The sequence below is a fragment of the Cicer arietinum genome, chromosome 5 (genome assembly GCF_000331145.2).
Source record: "Cicer arietinum cultivar CDC Frontier isolate Library 1 chromosome 5, Cicar.CDCFrontier_v2.0, whole genome shotgun sequence".
NCBI lineage: Eukaryota > Viridiplantae > Streptophyta > Magnoliopsida > Fabales > Fabaceae > Cicer > Cicer arietinum.
In genome coordinates this window covers 38,966,071-38,984,719 of record NC_021164.2, presented here as the reverse complement: position 1 = coordinate 38,984,719, position 18,649 = coordinate 38,966,071, and the positions used below count along the sequence as shown (strand labels likewise).

The following is an 18,649-nucleotide window of genomic DNA, read 5'->3' as shown; positions in this document are numbered from 1 at the left end:
TTCACTCAAAAGCACAAGTTAAATTAACATAAGTTTTTAGAATCATAATTAACATTCTTAATTAACATTTGTTTATTTTCATCAAAAATTTAATTCGAGAGTTTGTCTTAACAAACTCCCCCTTTTTGATGATGACATACATGTCAATTTAGATTTCAATTCTAATTCCAATATCAATTTTGAAGAGCTTAACAAATCCCCCTCAATTAATGTAGTAATTGATTTTGACAGAAATTTAAATATGCATAGAATTTTGACATAAGTTGTTATTTCATTAATTTCATTGAAATACAAAACATCAATTTGCTTTTAGCACAATTAGAGAATCCTAGATACAAAAAGGATTTCTAAAAGCAGAATAAAAATTATCTTAATTATCCTCCTTTGTCATACAAAAAGGAAGGAGCATAAAGATCCTAAGAATCAAGTGACAGAGAAGATCTTTCAGAAAAGGAGGATTTTTTTGGGTTAGGAACTTGCGGAGGAGGGGGAACATGATGTAGTGGAGGAGGAGCGATTCCCAGTTTAGGAGTTAGTTGTTATGTGAGTCATGTTCTCAACAGAGTGGTCTACTGATCCTGTTGAAGCTAGCGTGCCATGATAGTCTGAAGAGCATCCATAATATCAAAGTTTGAGGGTTCAACTATACGAGGAGGAGTATAGAGGTGAGTGGACGGTTGAGAGGTGGCAACAACAATTGTGTTGGATGGAATGGGCGAAATGGTAATTGATGGAATAGTGGCAAAGGAGGTTGCTACGGAAGGCAAAGGGTCAGATGATGTTGGGTGTCTTACGGATGGGCCAGGAGTATCTAGAAATATTAAAAACTAGCTTACTCCGAAGATGGAGGAGCTCGTTTTTTTGTGGGGAAACAAAGAGTGGAGACATGGTAGTTACATGACGATTGGGTAATAAGGTACCAAAGTCATGAGGAGGAGAGTGAAGTATTTGGGAGTATGAGACAAATCTGTGGAGGATAATGTGGATGGCCGAGGGAAAACGGAGAAAGTTGATGGATTGAGAATTTTTTCTGGAGAACGTTCTTGTGCAGTTTCAGTTACTGCATCTTCTGAGGGCTCATATGTTTGAGGTGACAAGTATGGTGGTTGTTCTTCTTCTTGTCGAGCGTTTTCTCTTCAGTGAAGTTGGAAAAGAAGAAGTAGTGAGGGTAGGTTGTTCGGAGAACATTTTGCGCATGTGGGAGAGGTTTTTTGTGGACAATTTCAAGATTTTTATGAGGGATTTTTCATTGGAGAGTGGAATGTCAAAGTGCCTAAAGATTTTAGTTAATATCATTCCATAAGGAACAATATTTTTCTTGTAATCTTTAGTGGCAGCGCAGATCATAGGTTGAACGATAACACGAGGAAGGTTAAGGCGCTTACAATTAAGGAGGTGATAAATGATCAGAGCATCATTTGCAGAGACATACTCATGGCTTCCACAGTGAGGAAAGAGAGTATGTTAACTCATGTTGTTGAATACTTTAGGAAGAGGCTTGAGATATGTGGATAGGTAGCGAGTAGACCCTTCTTGAAACAAATGAGAGAGTACTTCAGTCTTATTGAGGTTCAAAGTTGAGTACCATTTGCTGCCAAAAATGGAAGGGCCTTTTGTAGGAAGTTGGAGGATGGAGGCTAGTATATCTTGAGTCAACCTTATCTCGATTCCTTTAATATTGGATATGATGAGAGATTTATCGGAAAAAGGTTTTAGCATTGCAGTAGAAAGCTCGTCCAAAATTTGGATAGTAATGCTCAGATGATTGTAAAAAAGAGGTTCATCCTAGAGCATCAGTATGATGCTGGACAACATTACCATCGACTATGAGTTTGTCAAAGACAAAAACTCTTCCTATTCCAATAGGGCGTTGAGCCCATTTGTTTTTGAATTTTTTGAGTTTTTGGATGAAATAAGAGGAAGTGTGTTTGGTTTTGACATTTTGGAGGGTGGAGATGGTTCCAGAGATGATTTAGATGTGGATGAACATGAACATTCTTGAGTAGGAGAACGTTTGGATTTTGGTGAGGGAGAAAGTGTATGAATTGGAGAAGTTTCTGGGATTGGAGAATGTTCTTGATTATGTGAAGAAGAAGGTGGTTGAGTAGGAGAACGTTCTTGATTTTGAGAAGGAAAGGGAGAACGAACTAGAGAACGTTCTTGATGTAGAGAAGGTTCTGGAGTTAGGGCTGAGGAACATTGTGGTAACGGATAATGTTCTGCAGAGGCGGGTTCAATGGATTTGAAGTTCTCTTTGGGTGCATGTGTTTTCGTATTTTGGGGATTTCTGAGATTTTTCCTAGCCAGGAATTGTGCAATGGTCATGGTGGTTTTTGTTTTCATAGAATGTGGCGTTGGTTTTTTGGATTGAGAGGAAGACTTATATGGTTTTTGTAGAGAGGAGAAGATTTCATTGATCAATCTCCTTTTTTGATTTGGAGGAGTTGATTGAGAAGGCTCGGAGGAGAATGAAGATTTTGATGGAGTGATAGGTTTAGTTGATTTTGTTGGGGTTTATGCTTTCTCTGTAGCAGTTGTCAGAAGAGGAGTCTCAAATGAGTCATCTATCTCGAAATCGGAGATGATGAAGTATAGTGGTTTTAGGGTAGAGGAAGTTGAAGTTTCAATGCTTGATTGCACACGCATAGAACTTCTTTTTGGTATTGTGGGGTTTCGTAGGTGTGGAGGAACTTGAACGAGATTAGGAGGGGGACATGTATAGAGTGGTGGAAGAACAGTGGACAGATGATTTGGATTGATAGGATTAGGGTTTTTCTCTGGGGAAGATGAGAGATAGTCTGAAAAAGTGGTATCAGAGGAAATTTGTGGTGGAGTTGGTCGTGGTGGTGGAGAAGGTGAACATTGTATGGAGTCAAAGGATGGAGATGATGAGGATGGTGAGTAAGGATATGCATTCTGGCGTGCTGAGGTCTTCGTGTGCGCCATTGTTATGGTTTGAGAAGAGTTTTTGAGTGAGAGAGTTTTGACATTGTTTGTTGTTTTTTAGGAAAAGGAAGATGGAGTGGTTTAGTTGTCACTCAGGAAAATGGAGTGGTTTAGTTGTCAATCAGATTTTTGATTTTGAAGAGAAAAAACAATGATTATATGAACCTTGGGAAGGAGGAGAAAGTTTGGGGGAGGGAATGCTTGTGTCAATTCTCTTTTGCAGACAAAGAGACACATGCATTAAATGCCAACATTTCCCTTTTTCGTTTGAGAGAGAAAGTGATGACGCATAGGAGAATGTTGGTTGAAAAACGGAGACTGATGTCTGGAAAAACGGAGATTGATTAACGTTCTACGTTTTCTGCAGAAGCAGATTTTAACCATAATTTTTCGTAATTTTTAGTTTTTCTTTGATCAAATTGAAACTATCCTCGACAAGAGGCTTTGCAAAAATGTCAGCAAGTTGATTTTGAGTATCAACAAATATTAATTCAATATCTTTCTTGTTGACATGATCACGAATAAAATAATGCTTTATTTCAATGTGTTTTGATCTGGAGTGTTGTATTGGATTTTTAGATAAATTGATTGCACTAGTGTTATCATAGTAAATTGGAATACTTGAATAACTTATTGAGTAGTCTTCGAGTTGAATTTTAATCCAAAGAACTTGTGAGCAACAGTTTGCTGCTGAGACATATTCAGCTTCAGTGGTTGATAATGCTATTGTGTTTTGTTTTCTGCAAGACCAGCTTATCAATGCTTCACCTAAGAACTGACATGCTCCACTTGTGCTTTTTCTTTCGATTTTATCTCCAGCATAATCAGCATCAAAATACGCTATAAGATCAAAATGCAAACATTTTCTATACCAAAGACCAATATTGGTGATTCCAACAAGATATCTAAAAATTCGTTTTTATGCTGTTAAATGAGTTTCTTTTGGTGCTGATTGAAATCAAGTGCATAATCCCACTGCAAATACTATATCAAGCCTGCTGACATTTAAGTAAAGCAAAGAGCCTATCATTCCTCAATATTCTTTTTCAGAAACAAATTTACCATTTTCATCTTTTTCCAAAGATGATGGATGCATGGGAGTAGACATGATTTTTGATTAATTCATTTTGTATTTGACCAACAGATCTTTAATGTATTTTTCTTGACAGATAAAAATACCTTTTTCATATTGTTTAATTTGTAATCCAAGAAAATACCTTAATTCTCCCATCATGCTCATTTCAAATTTACTTTGCATGAGTTTTGAAAATCCTTCACACATTTTTTCATTTGTTAATCCGAAAATGATATCATCAACATATACTTGAACAATAAGTAAATCATTCTTCTCCATTTTCTTAAATAATATGGTGTCAATTTTTCCTCTTGAAAATCCATTTTTAATTACGAATGAACTTAACCGTTCATACCAAGCTCTTGGTGCTTGTTTTAAACCATATAGAGCTTTGGTAAGTTTGAAAACATGATTTGGTTTTGATTGATTTTCAAATCCTGGAGGTTATTTCGCATAAATTTGTTCATTTAAGAATCCATTTAAAAATGCACTTTTAACATCCATTTGAAACAATTTAATAAGCTTATGGGATGCATATGCAAGGAGTATACAAATAGCTTCTAACCTTACAACCGGAGCAAAAGCTTCATCGTAATCTATACCTTCTTGTTGATTGTAGCCTTGAGCAACTAATCTTGCTTTGTTCCTTATAACTTTTCCTTCTTCATCTAGTTTATTCATGTAAATCCATCGTGTACCAATGATTGTTTGATCTAGTGGATCAGGTACCAAGGTCTAGACTTCATTTTTTTCAAACTGCAGCAGTTCTTCCTTCATGGCTTCAATCCAAGATTGATCAATTATGGCTTCTTTAATTGATTTTGGTTCAATCTGAGATATCATTGCCATGTTGTTTTCATCATTTTTGAATGATTTTTTTCTTCGAATCATGTCAATTGTGTCTCCAGAGATTTGAGTTTGAGGATGATCTTCAATAGTTCTCCAGCCTTTTGGTGGAGAATGAAACGGAGATTGTTTATCAATCTCTGTTTCCTGCAGACTATCTTGCTGTTGTAAGCCAGTTTGAATTTCTTCCTCCTCATCATTTTTACTTATATCCAAGTCATCAAACTCATCAAATAATATGAGCATACAAATTTCTACAACTTTAGTTCTTAGATTAAATAATCTATAGCCTTTAGAATCAGTTGAGTAACCAAGGAAGATTGCTTTATCTGATTTTGCATCAAATTTTCCAATGACATCTTTGTTTTTCAAAATATAACAATAACAACCAAAAATGTGAAAGTAAGAAATGTTTGGTTTTCTATTTTTCCAGATTTCATATGGGATTTTGTTAATGATTTTTCTTATAGATACACGGTTTAGGATATAACACGAAGTGTTAATGGCTTCAGCCCAAAAATACCTTTCAACATTAGAATCTTCCAAGATTGTTCTTGCCATTTCTTGTAATGTTCTATTTTTCTATTCAACAACTCCATTTTGTTGTGGAGTTCTTGCACATGATAGATTGTGAGAAATACCAATTTCATCAAAGAAGGTTTTAAAAGAAACATTTACGAATTCTCCTCTATGGTCACTTATTACAGAAATGATGTTGGATTCTTTTTTCATTTTGTACCTTTTTGCAAAATATTTTAAATGCATCAAATGCATCATCTTTTTGTTTTAAAAATAATACCCAAATGAATCTTGAGAAATCGTCAACAATAACAAAACCATATTTCATTCCTCATAAACTTGTTGTTTTGATTGGCCCAAATAAATCCATGTGAAGTAGTTTAAGAGTTCTGTTTGTGGTTACAAAATCTTTTGAATGAAAACTACTCTTGACTTGCTTTCCTTTTGCACATTCTTCACATATTTTATCTTTATCAAAACTGAGTTTGGGTAATCCTCCAACAAGATCTATCTTTGAGATTTTTGAAATTGTTTTCATACTTATGTGTCCAGCTCTTTTATGCCATATCCATTAATCTTTATTGATTGACATAAAACAGGATTCATCAGGTAGTTCTTCAAGATTGACATAAATTTTTCTTTCTATTTCCAAAAAACATAATTTCTCCAGTTTCAGTTTTTCTGATTTCACATACCTTTGGTTTGAAGATAACTTCACAACCATTGTCACAAAGCTGACTTATGCTTAAAAGATTGTGTTTTAAGCCTTCAACATATTGAAAATCAGTTATCTGAGCAGAGTTTGTCTTACCAATAATTACTTTACCTTTAATTTGAGCTTGGTTGTTGTTCCCAGAGGTAACCGATCCTCCATCCTTCTTGAAGAAGGTCATAAAGTAGTTTTTATCTCATTTCATGTGTCTTGAACATCCATTGTCCAAGAACCAAAGATTTCTCTTTATATTTTAAAATCCAACATGTATAAGATGTTATCTCAACCTTAGGTACCCATTTTGTTTTGGGTCCTTGAGAGTTAGTTTTCAAGATTTCTTTCTTCTTAAGATAGCACATCGATTTTTCATGACATGTTTTGAGACAATGTGAACATTTTATTCTTGATCTTGGAATTGATTTTATAATCTGGGTTTCAAAAGGTTTTAAACTTGATTTTGAAGTAGTTTCAGATCGTTCTCCTTTTTCCAGATTTTCTGGAGAAACTTCAGCTCTTGTTTCAAAACGTTCTCTGTTTTGGAAGCAATCTGGAGAATGCTCTCCTTTTTGTAGATTTTTCAGTACTGGTTTAGCAGAACGATCTTCCCTTTTAATAAACTTTTTGCCTTTAATCTTTTCATCTCTTTTTCTAAAATAGCAAGCAAATTTCAGATGTCCAAGTTTTTTACAGTATGAGCATCTAGTTTTACATTTTTCTTCCTTTCTTTCTGGAACAAAAAAGTTTTCATACATTTTTGTTTTTTGATTTTGATTAAAATCAAGACCAGCTTTATCAAAGATTCCTATTTGAGATCCCATGATTTTTTGAAAAGATTCAATGGCTTTAATGAAATTTAACAAATTAATTTTAAGAAGTTCATTTTCAGTTTTAAGGAGAACATTCTCCGTTTTCTTTGCAGAACGTTCTTGACCTTTTTTATTTTCAAAATTTTGTTGTTGTGTTTCTTTTAATTCTTGAATGATATTCTTGAGAACATTATTTCTAGCTTGACTTTCGTCTTTTTCTTTATGAAATTGTTCTTTCAAAGAACTACATTTTTTAATAAGGAGATTTGAATCATTTAACAAGTTATCAAATTCTTTTCCCATTTGTTCCCATAAATAACAAGGTTCAGGATTTATTACCTCATCTTCTTCTGTTTTTGTCATCAAGCATATGTTGGCTTCCTCACCTTCTTCAGTTTCTGATTTTTCTGAATCATCCCATGTTACCAACATTGATTTCTTTGTAATGTCGTAATTTATTACATCCAAAGCATGTGACTTGGCTTTTGTCCACTTCTGTTTTAGGATTTTTGTTTTGAAATCCCTTTTTAATTTGATCTCTTCTTCTAATTATTCTCTGTATCCTTCTTGCTCAGTTTCTTCTGGTTCCTCCTCTATTTGTATTGTGATGTTTTCTTGAGATGCTTTTAGTGTTATTGCATTTCCTTTCTTGACTGATTTGTCTTCTTGCAGCAATACTTCATGTGCCCTTAAGGTTTTAATTAATTCTTCCAGGGGAAGTGATTCAAGATTATTGGCTTGACTTATAGCTGTTACCATTGGTCTCCATATGATTGGAAGACACCTCATGATTTTTCTTACTCTTTCTTGTACTGTGTAAGCTTTGCCAAGAGAACACATTTCACTTACTATTGTTGTGACCCTTGAGTACATTTCATCAATAGTTTCTCCTTCTTGCATTTCGAACACTTCGAATTTCCTTATGTCAATGTCTATCCTAGTTTCTTTGACATGGCGCGTTCCTTCATGATGAGTTTGCAGTGTATCCCATACTTCTTTTGCAGTTTTGCATTCATCTACTCTTTCACTTTCTTCCCTACTTAAGGCATATGATAAGAATAATTGAGCTTTAGAGTTTAGGAGTACCTTAGTTTTATCATCAGTTGTCCAATCTTCTTCTTTCTTCGCAGTAGAGGTTGAGTCATTTTGATCAACTCTTGGTATGAAATCTCCATATGTAATGATGCGCCACATCCATGTATCTTGAGATTTCAAAAACAGTTGCATCTTATTTTTCCAGAAATAATAATCAGATCCATCAAAGTACGATGGACTGTTTGAAGATCCTCCTTCAAGAATGTATTTAGATTTCGACAGGTTTTCTTCTATAGCTTTTCTCTAGTACTTGTTAGGTGTTTTTAATCTTTCTAGAGACCGAGATATGATGCCAATTGAAGTAGTAATGTTGATTTACAAGGAATGGGGTTTGAATTGTAAATGTATCTACTTAAAAATTCCTGACAAAGTTTAAAGATTTAACTGAAGAATGATCTTGGTTAAGAAAACAGAAAACGAAGAACGTTCTTGGTTTTTACCAAAAGGCGGAGAACGATCTTGGTTAGCTTAAAAACAAAAATTCAGTTTATGCTTTATCTTAATTAATCAATCAAGCTTAATAAATAAAGAGATAAGAGAGATAATACCACACAAAGATGTATCCTGGTTCACCCAACTTGGGCTACGTCTAGTCCTCACAATTGTGAGATTTTCCACTAAATATTTCAAAACAAAGAACCTTCTTGATTTTACAGCACCTAGCTTAGATCAACCTTGATCTGTTACAAGCTCTATTGCTTTCCACCAAGAAATCAAATTAATCACCTATCAACCTTGATAGGATTTGTTACAATCTATTCAAACTATACTTAAACTCTTATAGTTTGAGTTTTACAATAATGATGAGATTGTCTGATAGAATCTGAGATGTCTCAACTCTTGTTTGAGATTCGATTCAATACAAAGAATTCAGTAGTAATAATCCAGTAGGATATAAATATTCATAATTACTTCTTTCTTGTGAAAATGAGAATTTCAAGTACGTGAATGTGACTGATTTATGAGACTTGATAGCACTTGAACTTCTGCATTTTTCTTGGGCATTGGCCTTTCTTTTATAGGCGTTTGGAGCATTTAATAATGGTCAAAAGAGTTGTTGGTAGTGTTTTGTCAGTTTTGACCAAAACCATTATATATGATTAAAAATATTCCAGCCTTCGAAAATTTTTAAATCCTGCTTGACCGGTGTTGTTTCATTCGTCCTTGATCAGAATTCCTTTGTGTTTAATGATCCTTGAAGCTTCATATGTAATTGTTGATGTTATATCTCCGATCTGGAGCCTTGATTATGTCCAAAACAGTTTGGAGAATGATGATGAACTTCTGCAGAAATAAGGAGATCGATGTTGAATTTCTGCAGAAACGGAGATTGATTATCAATCTGGAATTGTCAGTTTGAACTTTCTGGAGATTCATGATCAATCTAGAGGTTCAATTTTGATTATTCTGGTGGACTTCATGATGTCTTGTACAGATCAAGATTGATTAAATTTCTTGACAGTTTGGCTGAAGAAGATTCAGACTTGTTTTAACTAGCTTGATTTGAGACCTTTTATCTTAATGATTTGAAAGCCTTCTTTGACTTAAATGGATCCTATTTGTTCCTTGCCATGTACTAATAGCCTTAGTATAAAATTCATAGGCAAATACTTCTTTGAAATAGTGGAGATTGATTGATCTTAAGGTTGTGATGATCAGTCTTGATCGTGGAGATCATTCTCCGTTATGTCCAGAATATTCTTGTTTCTTTATCTATTCAGTTTTTATTTGATTTATTTGTTTTGCTTGATTCCTATCTTTGAATTAATTCACTCAAAAGCACAAGGTAAATTAACATAATATTTTAGAATCATAATTAACATTCTTAATTAACCTTTGTTTATTTTCATCAAAACTTTAATTTGAGAATTTGTCTTAACAAAATCATCGTATGATAGTTATTGCATTTGTTAAGAACTGTCATTTTGTGCAGGTATTAATTGTGATATTTAATTTAAGTTGATCAAAATTAACTCATTGACGAGTGGGATGCCATCAGAAAATACCAGTGGCTGACCAATAAGCTTTTTTGCAATATGTATTGTTCGACGTTGTATTAAAAAATAAATTAAATAATTTAGTTGAAATAAAATATGACTAATTAATTATGTTATGTAATAAATTTAATTAATACACCTTTATGTCAACTGCTTCATCGACGGCATGAGCGGCATCAGCTGCATGAGCGGCAGGTTCTGCACCCGAATGATCTTCATTGAATGGTTCTCTATGAATGATGTGTGGATGATAAATTATGTGAAACCAGTCTATATAATCGTTCGAGTAGATTGCACGTCCATGCACAACTGCTCCAGCATCCACTACATGCACAACGTAATGCGTAAATATAATGCTCATTTCATCCGGTGTGGTCGTCTGACCTACTATCTCTAAGGGTGAGCCAGGAATGGTTTGGACATGACCATATTGACGCAATACCCTATCTGGAAGATGAGTATAATTTTTGGACCCCAGTGTATTCACCCTCGAAATAAAGAAACCTCTTTAAATGGTTGCTTCACTCGATGTTCCTCATATGGTGTCCAACAGACCTCATCAACGTTAATCTCGCCAAGAGCTTTCCTAAATGAAAGAACCAAACTCTTATACCTTTTTAGCTTCCATCTAAGTGTTCTAGGGTAGTCCTCAACATAACTAGGAGAAAGTCTACAACAATCTACACATAATGATGGGAAATGCTCATAGACCCACGTCTGCACATATATAATAACATTTCATTAGTTTATAATTAAAAATAGAAAGCATTAACACAATAAACAACCATAGAGTTTACCTGCAATAGTGTTAGATACCCATAAATTGTTCTTGTCAGATGCACGCTCGCTTCGCGAAGATTATCATAAAGGTAAGCAAGAGCAGCAGCACTAGTGAACTCATTTCACGTACACCCTACGTGAGCTCAGTTCTGGGTTTCCGAGTTCACGTACGATTCTGGATTTGAAAGAGCAGCAGCACTAGCAAGGCATTTTGGGTTTTTTTATTCTCAAAAAAAAAAATTGGGATTGTGGGTAGTAATTTAGGGGGTGTAGGTAGCATTTTTTTATAAAGATTTGGATTTGAATCGGGTGATTTGGTATCTTTTTTTGGAAATTAAAATAATTTTTTCACAATATTCAGTTTTGATTCACGGGTATTTTGATTATTTTTGTTTTGAAAAATAAGACACATAAAAATTTATTATAGAATTTGATAGTATATCATATAAATCTTATTCTTTAATTTTTGATAATTATGAATTTTAGAATTTGTGTTGTTTATTTATAAACATATAAATATTTATTCTTTACATTTTTAATTTTAAAATGTATTGTATTATGTAACATTTATCTTTGTTTCTATACAAGATGTACATCTATCATGTACTATCAACATCTAATTGTTTTCTATTTTTAGATTCTTCTCTCCTCTCTCATCCTTTTCATTCTCTCTTATTTAATCATTTAATTTAATTACAACAAATTCAACTGTAAATCCAAAAATTTATTGAATTATTCAATCCAATAACAAAGAAAATTGGATCAAATTCAAATTAAACCTCATATCCATCAAACCCAAACCTTTGAAACGGAAAACGAAAAATAACGGATCTAGTATGTCAATTGTCAACTAAATATGTTTTTTTATCTTTACAAATATACTTCATTTTGATTTTAGTCCATCTACTCTAATAGTATGTCATAGTATGTCAATTGTCAACTAATATTCTCTTGATAACTAATATTTGATCATTGCATTGAGAGTACTAGTTGTAGCTAATTCATCCAATCAAAAGATTGAGGATTAATAGGGTGTTTCATATCTTGTTTTGGTATTTTAATTTACAAATAAAGATGAAGAAAAATTGTGCACATCTTTGTAATTAATTTTTTATGTGCCTACAAGTGTTGTGTGTAGTTAAATCTTTTAATTATTTGACTGAATTTAATTCACCCTATGATGGTAAACATGTAATGATTATTAGAAATTATTATTTGACAATATTAATTGTTAGTGTTTGATCATTGCAAAAAAATACCACTAGAAGTAACGTTAATTCAAAAAGTTTCTAATTTTTAGGATTAAGAAGAATATCAATCTTTGGTGGATCTATATCTTATATAAGGATAGAGAAACTAATTATCATACGGCAAATTAGTATTTCTAAAGTGAGAATTAAGTATAGAAAGTAAATTTTCTCTAAAACACATAGGTCATTTGATCATAACGTATAATATTTTAAAGGTATTAGAGGTGTTAATTAAGATGACACATTTTTTTTTGTCATATTCTATTTGCTTAAATTAACGTGATTTTAAATAAATAAAGCAAAAAAAAGCATTCATTGGAGAGCTAATAAATATAAGAAGCACATTAATAAATATTTAATATTGCAAGTATGCTAAAATTTCGACTATCATGTAACTTGCTCAAAACATTAGCTTTTGATATTCTCCTTAAACAATTAAGTATTAATTCTTAAAGTTCAAAATAATCATTTAAGTTAGATTATTTCATAAGGTGTACAAGAAAGACAATGGTAAATCAAGAGAAAATAAAATAGTATTCATTTGAAAAATACCTCGAAAGAGAAGAATAAATAAATTACGGATGAACCGACAAATATCTAATGATGTTGAAAGATACATCCATTTAGAAAATAAAAGGTCGGTATAGATTGTCATTTCTTGCTTATATTTTGAATCATATTTTGATAAAATTTTGTTTTACTTTCTTTACGAACAAATTATAAATATTTTTTAGTTTTATTTTGAAACAATTGATTCATTTTGTCTTTTAAATTTACATATGGTTAGAGTAAATTTAGCTATGACTTGTGACAATTTACAAATATTAAAATGTTTGAGAAACATAAATTTTGATCCCACATTAAAGGATTTGTTGAGACAATAATGGAAAATTCTTTGAGGATATTGAGTTTGGACGAGAGATGTGATTAAAAGAATACAATTGAGTGAGGAATAATCGGTTTAAAATCATTTCATATAGTTATTATTAATGTAGCAAATTTTGATTCTCATAAGGATATTATTGTTCTTCCTCTTAATCAAGTTGTTTAATTTACAAAGCTCAAACTCAATACCCTCAAGAACAAGAGTATTATCTGTCAAAAATAATTGACCTATAAAGAGAAATTCTATTTGTATTCTTGAAAGACTCTAGTAGGACAATCATGAAACTAGTTATTTATTAAGATTTTTTGGAGCTACATAAGATAGATGTCAATACGATGTTTCTAAATGAAAATATTAATGAAAGAATATGATGCAAGCAAACGAAATTTTATGTCAATAGACACAAAAGAAATGCTTTGCAAATTGATCTATTAATAAGTCTCATTAGGTACTTATCTCATTTGGTTTTGATGTTACTATTGTGAGAATTGTAGGTATTAAAAGGTCAGTGGAAGCAAGTTTATATTCTTAGTTTGATACATCGATTTTTTTTAATTAGTCAATACTAATATAGGCTTCTTGCACGAAACCCGATATCATTCTCAAAATATCATTAAGTTATCACGAAAGAGCTGTATCAATAAAGATGCAAATATCAATAAAGATGAAAAATAATATTCTAAGGGTTTCCTCAATCACTAAAGGAAAACTATTATAGTCTCAATTTTTTACCAATAAAAAATCTGGAAATTTAGGAATGAAGTATTTTCCACTACTTTATTATAGGTGAATCTTATGTATGATCTTATTTATGCACATCCATAAATGACCTATATAATAAGATCATTTAGCATATACTTGAGCAGTTCATGTTTGAATTGTTAACAAAGACAACCATAAAGATTGTTAAAGAGAACAATGGAGTTTATGCTCACAAATCAGAGATATTATAATTTGGAGATCATTAGTGTGTTTGACTGATCTTTTAGATGTCTACATAAAGTGGACATCTTAATTCACTAAATGATTGATTTATTTATGTCACTTGGTTGCATATAGTAATAGATATTAAAATATCACTCAAGTTATATTGTGACATAAATAATATTAATATACATATAATCGTTGTTGAATGATGAACATTTAGAGATAGACTTTATGCTAGCTGGTCTACTAATAAAAGGCTTGACACCTAAGGTCTCTAATATGGTTTTTGTCATTAAGGTATTTTAGATCAATGATAGTCTCTCCTTTTTATGTTCTATAATTTGGTTTTGGAGTCGATATAGACTTTATATTATGAGCTTATGCATAAATAAAGTTTACAATGTTATTATTAACCATTTTTGCATCGTGTGTGCAAATATTAAATCCGCGCTTAAGAAACTTCAGCTTAATCTCACTAAAGACTTCAGTAGGACGAGTTGAAAATTGACATGATCTAGATATCACATTAAATGAATTTTCATGTCACTCATCTATATCAACTTATGTCATCAAGTGTCTTGATGTGGTGTTCGTCAGTGTTTCTTCACATTATTCATCAAAGGTGATCTTTTATATTGGCCGATATGTTAATGTGCTGCATGAAATTGGGATGATTTACACCAAGATTGGCTTTGATGCGACTAGTGGTGACAAAATGGATGCATTAGATATATTTTGATTTGGATGATAATGGATGAATAAGAACAATCCATTAATTCATATACAATGCACTATAAATTTTTTATAAAATATTCAATCAAATCCATCAACCAAAAATAAAAATAATCCATTTCATCCATTATCCTATTTTAATAGATAGATATCCATCCAACCCACTTAACAGTTTTTTTTTAATATTTTAATAAATTAATATCTACAATAATAATATATTTTATTATGAAAAAAAAAATCTTTGTTTATTATTTTTTAAAACGGTTTTGTAAGAAAAATTTATTTTCAAAAAAACTATTTTTGTATTATTTTAAAAATTGTTTTTTATTCAAAAAGAATATAACGTTTATTTACTAAATAAAAAATAAAAAAATTATTACAGATTTTTTTAAAATTAACTTCTGTGTTTTTTTTTTTCAGAAATAAAAAACTGCTGTTTTCTTGGACCAAAGTTAACAGTTTTTAATGTATTAATACAAAAAAATTATTTCTATTATTTAATAAAAATATTGTTTTAGTATTTAAAAATAAATAATTTAATTATTATTCATTTAAAAATCAGGTGATTGTTGAGGATTATCAGCGGCATACGATGGAAACAGATAACTCACAACGTTGGATGATGGTGTTTCGGTAGTCTCCATGATAGTTAAAGACGAAGCTCCGATGACTCACGGTGGTCGACGAAGGAGCTCTGTAGGTCAGCCACCATCCACCAACTCTTATTATCAATAATTAATTAATTATAATATTTTTATTTTAAGATAATAAACTAATCAGTTTTTTCTAAAATAGTTTTTTACCAAAAAATTGATTTTTTTTAAATAATAAATAAAATTAATTTAAGAATTAATTATTTTAGAACAACATATTTATAATAATCAAACAATATATTTGTGTGCAAAGAAACATTTTTTATTTAAAAAATATACTTTTTGAAATAATAGATATAATGATAGTTTCTTAAATGTATACATTTTTAAAATAAATATAAGTAATCCATTGAATTGCGTTAAAAGATAAATGTCGTTCATTGGATTTTGAAATAAAGTTGTATGGATCTATCCATATTTTTAAATGGGAGTGCTATTTGTTGACCAAAAGAAATTTTAGCTCTTATCGAATATATTTTGCTTTTTAAACATTAACAAGTGTTTAAAAATAATATTTAAAAGAAAAACTAGATAGTAAAATCATATATGCTTGTTGATAGTAAGGGTGCTAAATTCTTCACATTTACATTTTAAAAGTGATTCAATTTTGTTACCTATTATTAATAATTTTTTTTTGAATAATTATTCTAAACTAAATATAGTTAAATTAGTTATAGTAATAAAACAAATAGTTAAATAAATTTTTAATCTCTATAAATATAACAGTTCGATTTTAGTCTGCTTTTAAAATAACTCATGAGTCTCATTTAAATTTTAAACTATTTTTTTACTAAAATGTTCATAATATTATAAGAATCTCTTCTACAAAAATTTAGATTTTTTGAATTAAATATAAATTTTTTTAAATACCAAAAACTTAAAAAATTAAAATTAAAAAAAATAATATTTATAGAGACTCACAATTTATTTAACCCTAAATTAAAATTGAGGGACCAGTCTTTTTAAATTCTACACATGTACAATATCTCCCATTCTCAACTACATCATCCTTTACATTTCAAAAAATGTCAAAATTACATATATTCATTCACTAAGGTTAGTAGTTGTTGGCAGCAATGATTTTCTATTCAGAATCATTATTATTATTCTTGCTCTGATACCTCATCCATTGCACCCTTTCATGATGCCTCGGAAAGAACCACATTTTAACCGTTGAGCAAGCAAGGAACGGTATTAATGTAGAAACCGCCGCAAATAATGCGACGATCCAAAACGAAGGAGAAGGAGCAAGAGTCTCAACAAAGACTTTGTAAGCATTTGTGGAAATGTTTGGAGGCAATGATCCATAAATAAAGAGAAAAAGATGCCAAAAAGCAATAGAACCCCATATGACAACATGATGTACCAAGGTGAAGTAACGGACTGTAAGCGCCATTTGCAAGTTTACTACCCAAACCACACATGTATACATGGTTTCTCCTAGCATGTCTTTTCCGGCAGTTCTTCCTTTATCGTCGAAGGCTTGAATCCCTATTGCTTTCGTGCAGAAGAAGAATATCGTTATGGCACTGACGAATCCATTGAGCATCCAGCTTAGAATTCGGCGCCAGCTAAATAGGATATTTTGTACACCTTCTTGGTATAAGATAGGAAACTGCAACATTGAACACAATAACATGGAATCATCATCACTCATCACGTATCACAGAAATCTAAACCAGAGTATTTTATATTGTATATGTTTAATTTTTTGTTTGGTCTTTGTCAAATGTGATTTTAGTGAAAATATAGTTATGTTTGGTTGATGTTAGGTAAAATTGATTTTGACTCTAAACCCAGTTTAATAGATGTGATAAAAACTAATTTTTAAATTTATGTAAAATTATTTATCTTTTAACAAAATGTTTTAAATTTGGTTACAATTATAAAAATCACTTTTTATTTTAAAATGTAGTCAAAATCATAGTCCATTTAAAAAGTCACTTAAAATAGCTTCAAATTATAATTTATTTATTTTTAATCAAAATCTTAGTGCATTTGTTGAAGGTGCAAAGAGTAGCTTTTCTAAAGTCAAGATGGCATACTGTGATTTTGCCAAACTCAATGTCAATTCAATCATACACATTGTCATAAACAAAACACCCTAGAAGTTTTATAAGGTTTTCCTCAATAGAATTCATTTTTATTATACATTATTATAAAATAAAAGTGATTTTTGCAATTGTAACCAAACAAAAAATATGTAATAAATAAATCAGTTTTTTACACTACTTTAAAATCACTATTTTAAAAAAAAATTGTCAAGCACTCTTTTTAAAAGTTTATTTATTTATTTTTTTGAATAAACACTATTTTCAAAAGCTAAAACAAGTAAATGCAATGTTTTTGTGAGTTCTGACTTCTCTTTCATAAACCAGAATGCATTTTATAACAGAACAGTGAAATTTTCAGTTTCTCAATTGTTAATAGTAAGCTTACCTTGATACAGTACTTGGCAGATACATCCTGGTCAAAGACCCCAAGGGCAATTACAGGAAGTGAAGAAAAGAAAACACTATAGAATGATAAAAACCAGTCATTGTATGCTGGTTGTCCAGAGAATGATGCATACATCTCATATAAGAATAGAGTGAAGCCAAATGTAATATTCTTGTAGAAAAAGTAGCATATCTGCAGCAAGAGTGAACAACATATTAGATAACTGATATGATTAGGCCAAAGCCTATTATTAAAAATGTATATAGAAGAGGGAATAGGAAGGTTTGGTTGAAACCTTCCTAATTGTAATTCTCTGACAGCTGTACAAAAACAGTTAGCAGTTAGGAATACTATAAATAGAATGTTAGTTCTAATTGAGAGTTAGTTAGAGATTGGGAAAGTTATCACTGGTTGTGGAACCAGAACAGGATCGCGGGATCCTCTGTAATTCCTTCATCCCTTCCATTCTATTCAATTCAATAAAGTTCCATACTAAAACCTAATCAGAATCACATTGATTCTGGGTTAGGGTATTGATTCTTGATTCATTCTTTCGTTTCTTTAATTCTGATTACCAGTGTTATCACTCGTATCAGAGCAAATTCTGGGTGCCTGAGGGTTTGGGATCTCACACGCTGCTGCCAAATTTGCTTATGGTTGTTACGAGGAGGATGGCTAGAGAAGATGAAAACTGGACCCAAGAACGTGAAGAATTACGTCAAGAACGAGAAGATATGCGCAATCGTATAGAGATGAATGAGACGCGATTGAGGAGGACAGAGACGTTGTTAGAGGCGATAGCAACCAAATTAGGAATTAATGGAGAAAATGCTTCCATGGGAGACGAAAATGAGAACGAGAAAGAACACCACAGTCGCCCACAACATAGAAATCGTGATAGGTGGAGAAAACTGGAAATTCCAGTTTTTTCTGGGGAAGATGCCTTTGGATGGGTCCAGAAATTAGAGCGATATTTTCTTCTCAGG

General features: G+C 31.4%; 1 protein-coding gene across 1 annotated transcript in view; it reads right to left on the bottom strand.

The window, feature by feature from the left end:
* Positions 1-16,130: 16,130 nt before the first annotated feature.
* The window catches only part of LOC101512733 (putative phospholipid-transporting ATPase 9), a 14,973-nt gene continuing 12,454 nt past the window's right edge, over positions 16,131-18,649 (bottom strand). Inside the window, exons 10-11 of the mRNA XM_012715742.3 lie at positions 17,664-17,855; positions 16,131-16,839 (exon numbers count right to left, since the gene is read on the bottom strand). Of these exons, the coding sequence (XP_012571196.1) occupies positions 16,309-16,839; positions 17,664-17,855 (723 nt within the window). The 3' untranslated portion in view covers positions 16,131-16,308. The remainder of the gene's footprint in view (positions 16,840-17,663; positions 17,856-18,649) is intronic.